This window comes from Coregonus lavaretus, assembly GCF_964263955.1.
Source record: "Coregonus lavaretus genome assembly, contig: HAP1_SCAFFOLD_980, whole genome shotgun sequence".
Lineage (NCBI taxonomy): Eukaryota > Metazoa > Chordata > Actinopteri > Salmoniformes > Salmonidae > Coregonus > Coregonus lavaretus.
The window spans coordinates 68,988-75,000 of NW_028167007.1; the positions used below are offsets into that span (position 1 = coordinate 68,988).

Below are 6,013 nucleotides of genomic sequence, written 5' to 3' on the forward strand. Positions count from 1 at the left end.
CATATAAAAAAGGGTGCCATATATATATATATATATAAAGACAGACATAAAGGAGAAAACTCTGTAGACCAGTCCCATTCTCAAGCCATAACTAAATCCATGAATGGATCTCCTATAAGATGACAGGAGAACATTTGTAACACTTTCTATGAAGCCTATATCTATAATGCATACACTCAAGTCATTTACATTTTACATTTTAGTCATTTAGCAGAAGCTCTTATCCAGAGCGACTTACAGTTAGTGAGTGCATACATTTTTTGTTCATACTGTCATACACTCATAATGACTTAATTGAGTTAAGTGTTAAGTTAAGTGCAGTTATAAACACATAATGAGGGCTTGTTATGTATTTCTTGCAATACAAAAAGGAAAAGGCTAGTAGTTTATTAAATATTCATGACTGCTCTTGCACGGCTCATGTCCACACTGCAGTACAGCAGGGGGCAGTAATGCACCATAACGTTGGATGCCGACTGCCTATAAACCCCACTGAAGAAGAAAAAGAAGACGAAGAAGAAGCACGGCTCATGTGATTGGCCGTGAACCCGGAAGTGGTATTAAAACGTGTTATACTTTAAGACAGGAGCAGTAGTGCCAGAAGAAATCCTGTCACTCAAATTTTAACTTTGTGGAGTAAGTGGCTATCAAAATACCTATCGCTTGTAGCTACTCATGTAATGCATGCTGGAAAGCAGACAAAAACGAATGATTTGCAAGAGATCTAAACACGATTTATAAGCTACTGAACAACAAGTCCAAGAATTCCTTGCTAACCTCGTTTGCACTTTGAACAGATTTCTCGACAATAATAATGGAAGATGTGACTGGGGCTCAGCTCATTGCAGAGGCACTAAAAGCTCAGGTAAAGTGTGTGCAATTTATATAAAACAGTGTTATACTGTGTAACCGTGTTGCTAAGAATATATTAGTCGCTGATCATGTCCTTGGCAGTGAGAATGTAGCACTACGAGTTGTGAAAGTGTGCCAAAGGTCATTGCACTGTTATAGCTAACTATGAATATTGTTGTAGCAAAACATTTAGATGTTTATGTGGAATAGCATATGTTAACTCCCTTGTTGATGCATGCCAAAGTGTGTGTCAATGCAAAGAAAATCTAAACTACATTGTAACAATTCATATACAATTCAGTATGAAAATGTATGCACTCACTGGATAAGAGCGTCTGCTAAATGACTAAATTTGTTTTCTTTTTAATGTAAATATAGTGTATCTACACGTATCTCTCTACAGAATGTAGAATATATGTTTGGAATAGTTGGTGTTCCAGTCATTGAAGTAGCTATGGCAGCTCAAGCCTCAGGAATCAAGTATGTGTGAATGCGCAATGAACAAGCCGTAAGCCATCTTTTTATTTTTTATGAATTCAGAATCTTCTCATGACATTTTTGATGTGATTTGGTTGTGGAGACACCAGTAATACTGATATGTTGTTGTAATGCGTCATCCAACAGGCTTGCTATGCTGCGTCTGCTGTTGGTTACCTCACTGGACGGTAGGAGGATTCTCATTAGGAGAGAGCTTTAGAGATACTGTCTCTCCTCTCTGAAATCCCAGACCTATGTTAAAACATTGTTAATGTGGGAAGCGACCCGTCTGCCCAGGGAGACTACTCTCTCCACACTATACTAAACCAGCTCTCCCTAAATCATGTGATATTAACTACCCTTACATAGACTACAGGAGCGTGTAGTGTGTGAGGGTCCGTTTCATAGCTTTTTTGCATTGCTAATTATGTCTGCCTGGCTGTCTGACCCTTTGTGTGTGTGTCTGCCTGTCTTCCTGTCTGTCCCTCTGTCTGTCTGTTCCTCTCCAGTCCAGGTGCGTGTCTGGTTGTTTCTGGACCGGGACTCATCCATGCACTTGGTGGAATGGCCAACGCTAACATGAACTGCTGGTATGCTAGAACTCCACAAACAGAAGACCCTACTACTCATGTTCAGTGGTCCTTTCAAAAGAAGGGATGCTATCCGCACACTGCAAAAAATGATCAGAGGACTCCGATTTCTTGTTGTCTCAGCTTGTCAGTTGATGTCATTGTGTGATACCTCTCTCTCTGTAGGCCTGTGATTGTTATTGGAGGCTCCTCCGATCAAAACCAAGAGACCACTGGGGCATTTCAAGAGTTTCCACAGGTACCGATTCAACGATGACATTTCTGACTATTGAACATTAGGGGTTGGTTTCACGGGACACAGATTAAGCCTAGTCATGGACTAAAAAGCAAACTCAATAGAGAATCTCTGTCTGGGAAACTGGCCCTAGCAGTTTTATTGCTGAAAGAGGAAATAATTTGTTATTTGTGGTCCTCTTTCTCTGTCAGGTGGAGGCATGCAGACTGTACAGTAAGTTCTCTGCTAGGCCTAGCTCGGGAATAAAACTATCAAAACGTTCATAATTATGGGAAATAACTCATTTCATGCAAATAAAATAATTGAATAGATATCAAATATAATTCCTGAAAAAGGAAAATAAGAATTCCTCTTCCTACCTGACTGTATCAGCTGAATATTCCTCTTCCTACCTGACTGTATCAGCTGAATATTCCTCTTCCTACCTGACTGTATCAGCTGAATATTCCTCTTCCTACCTGACTGTATCAGCTGAATATTCCTCTTCCTACCTGACTGTATCAGCTGAATATTCCTCCTCCTACCTGACTGTATCAGCTGAATTCCAAGACATGCCTTTTTGTTTGAAATTCTCGACTCAAGGGATGGAATGGATTCCAATGGTATTGTAGAGGGGGAAGTGAGTTTATAAGAGAACGTTTTCATCCCAAATGGCACCCTATTCCCCGTTATAGTGCACTACTTTTGACCAGAGCTATATGAAAGTAGTGCACTGCTATATTATTAGACGCTACTCCATTCAGTTGAAGGCATATTAATGTTGGCCTCATATTGAATGTCATTTACATTTTGTACAGGTCTTCTTCCTCTTACCTGGGCAGAGAGGTGTCTATTTTGTCCAGGCTGGGCACCTCAGATAATAACTGTCTGTGGGAGACACTTTCTGTTCCATCAGAAATGGAAGAATGACAGCAGGATGATTTCAGAGGTAATGGTTGTTTAGTTATTACTGACTCATGACATGGGTGTATAGGAGATAAGATTCTAACCCTAACCCTATGACACAAGACACCACCAGCCTTTTAACATGCGCAATGTAAAATGTCAGGAAACATTAGGAGGGTGTGACTGCAGAATGTTACCAGTAGATGGCGACCTCAGCAATTGTATTTTCCGAGGGCCAAAGTTTTGCATTTGTTTAGGCTTGTTCATGCTCGATTGCAGGCCTGCTATTACAATAGGAGCATCAAATGGTGACTTAGCAGCAGTTGTTTATTGTGTGTAAACCTTTCCAGGCACCACAGTTGTTTGGACCTGCAACACATTCAACTGGGGCTTTACCTTCTATAATCTGAGCCAATGTTGTTTTCCACACAATTCTGTTGACATACATCCCCTTAGTAAAGCTTCCAGATGAGCGTCCCCTGAAGCCCAGAGGCGCCATATCTCCCCTGTCCAGGGACTATAAGGCCCACCGGTTGGGCCACCTCCACCACTATACCCTTCGCAAGGAGATTTCCCACGCCGCCGCTCGCCCCTGTGCCTTCAAGTGAGCAGCCCCCGCTCGCGTCTGGGCCTTCGGGTAAGTAAGCAGCTTATCAGGAATATTTCAGCCCCTCTACTCCGGGTCCCAACTGTACTGAAACACAGGAACCGAAGAGGTCTTTTTAATACCAGGTTATTAGTCATCATAAAACTTCATTTATGCGGGAACATTTCCCTTTTTGGGGTAGGGGACCCCCCCAGTAGCATTTTGAAACGGGCCCCCAAATAGCTAAGTCTTCCCCGCGCATAACTCTTATTACACTGAGGGAGATCAGCTGGTAGGTTACAGTCCGCACTGTTTGCATCCCAAATGGAACACTATCCATGTACCCTATGAGCCCTGGTCAAAATTAGTGCACTATATAGGGAACAGGCTGCCGTTTGGGACGAAGCTAGTACGTCAGATAATAGGAGCCAGCCGACCCCCCTCAGATCGGAGTTCATAGTGGTGTTGTCTCTTAGGCGTTGACCTCTGCCCTCCAGCCCCTATGAGGGGTATGACCTGCCGCCAGTTGCTGCTGCCAGCTTCAGCCTCCCTCAATGGAAGAAAGCCAATCTCAACAGGAGGCTACAAGAAACGGTACCAGAGTATAATTATTATTGCACCATTCCAGTGTTATAGCTACAGTTTGCCTGCGTACCAAATGGCACCCTATTCCCTATATAGTGCACTACTTTAGACCAGAGAATGGCACCCTATTCCCTATATAGTGCACTACTTTAGACCAGAGAATGGCACCCTATTCCCTATATAGTGCACTACTTTAGACCAGAGAATGACACCCTATTTCCTACATAGTGCACTACTTTTCACCAGAGAATGGCACCCTATTCCCTATATAGTGCACTACTTTTGACCAGAGAATGGCACCCTATTCCCTATATAGTGCACTACTTTTGACCAGAGAATGGCACCCTATTCCATATATAGTGCACTACTTTTCACCAGAGAATGGCACCCTATTCCCTATATAGTGCACTACTTTTGACCAGAGAATGGCACCCTATTCCCTATATAGTGCACTACTTTAGACCAGAGAATGGCACCCTATTCCCTATATAGTGCACTACTTTAGACCAGAGAATGGCACCCTATTCCCTATATAGTGCACTACTTTTGACCAGAGAATGGCACCCTATTCCCTATATAGTGCACTACTTTTGACCAAGGGCCAAATGGCACTCCATAGGGCATTGGTCAAACGTACTGCACTATATAGGGAATAGGGGGCCATTTGGGATGCATGTCTACAGCATATACTGTAGAGTACACTAGTGACGTATGGAGCAAGACTTTTCACTAGTCTTTTTGCTCGTTCTGTTCTCAGACCAAGAGTCAATAACCTGCAGCCTATTCCCAATAGGAGCTCATCACAATGTACTTTAGAGTATAGGTCATTTATGATATCTTTCATCAACTGCATTAGACAATACAGGCTAATCTGTAGCATTAAATCAAGTGACGATCTAACCTTGTGTAACCTTGTTTCAATACTGCTCTCTTTAAAACACTAACATGTTTGCATAGGACCTCTATGAAAAGACTGTTAGTCTGTGTGAAGGAAGACCATAGTAGGACCTGTATCCTTCCATGAACCTAGTGCCCTTATAATGCGTCCCAAATGGCACCCTATTCCCTATATAGGACATTACTTTTTACCGGAGCTCTACTGACCCTGGTCAAATGTAGTGCACTAAATAGGGAACAGGGTGCCATTCTCTGGTCTAAAGTAGTGCACTAAATAGGGAACAGGGTGCCATTCTCTGGTCTAAAGTAGTGCACTATATAGGGAATAGGGTGCCATTCTCTGGTCTAAAGTAGTGCACTATATAGGGAATAGGGTGCCATTCTCTGGTCTAATGTAGTGCACTATATAGGGAATAGGGTGCCATTCTCTGGTCTAAAGTAGTGCACTAAATAGGGAACAGGGTGCCATTCTCTGGTCTAAAGTAGTGCACTATATAGGGAACAGGGTGCCATTTGGGACTCAGCTGTGTATTTGATGAGAGCTTAGCCTGTCAGTCTGGACTCCTGCTGCTCAGAAGACAGATCTTTGGTGTGTGTGTGTTTGGTGTGTGTGTGTGTGTTTGGTGTGTGTGTGTGTGTGTGTTTGGTGTGTGTGTGTTTGGTGTGTGTGTGTGTGTGTGTGTGTGTGTGTGTGTGTGTGTGTGTGTGTGTTTGGTGTGTGTGTGTGTGTTTGGTGTGTGTGTGTGTTTGGTGTGTGTGTGTGTGTTTGGTGTGTGTGTGTGTTTGGTGTGTGTGTTTGGTGTGTGTGTGTGTTTGGTGTGTGTGTGTGTGTTTGGTGTGTGTGTGTGTGTTTGGTGTGTGTGTGTGTGTTTGGTGTGTGTGTGTGTGTTTGGTGTGTGTGTGTGT

General features: G+C 42.9%; 1 protein-coding gene across 5 annotated transcripts in view; it reads left to right on the forward strand.

Annotated features, from left to right (window-relative positions):
- Positions 1 to 575: 575 nt before the first annotated feature.
- LOC311113982 (2-hydroxyacyl-CoA lyase 1-like) overlaps positions 576 to 6,013 on the forward strand; it is a 12,689-nt gene continuing 7,251 nt past the window's right edge. Inside the window, exons 1-9 of one of the 5 annotated variants that reach the window (XM_084189250.1) lie at positions 576 to 636; positions 798 to 865; positions 1,231 to 1,360; positions 1,477 to 1,517; positions 1,844 to 1,919; positions 2,085 to 2,157; positions 2,346 to 2,367; positions 2,952 to 3,082; positions 3,501 to 3,977. In XM_084189250.1, the coding sequence (XP_084045376.1) occupies positions 1,335 to 1,360; positions 1,477 to 1,517; positions 1,844 to 1,919; positions 2,085 to 2,157; positions 2,346 to 2,367; positions 2,952 to 3,082; positions 3,501 to 3,647 (516 nt within the window). In that variant the 5' untranslated portion in view covers positions 576 to 636; positions 798 to 865; positions 1,231 to 1,334 and the 3' untranslated portion in view covers positions 3,648 to 3,977. The other 4 variants (XM_084189249.1, XM_084189251.1, XM_084189252.1 and 1 more) reach the window with 4 other exon arrangements.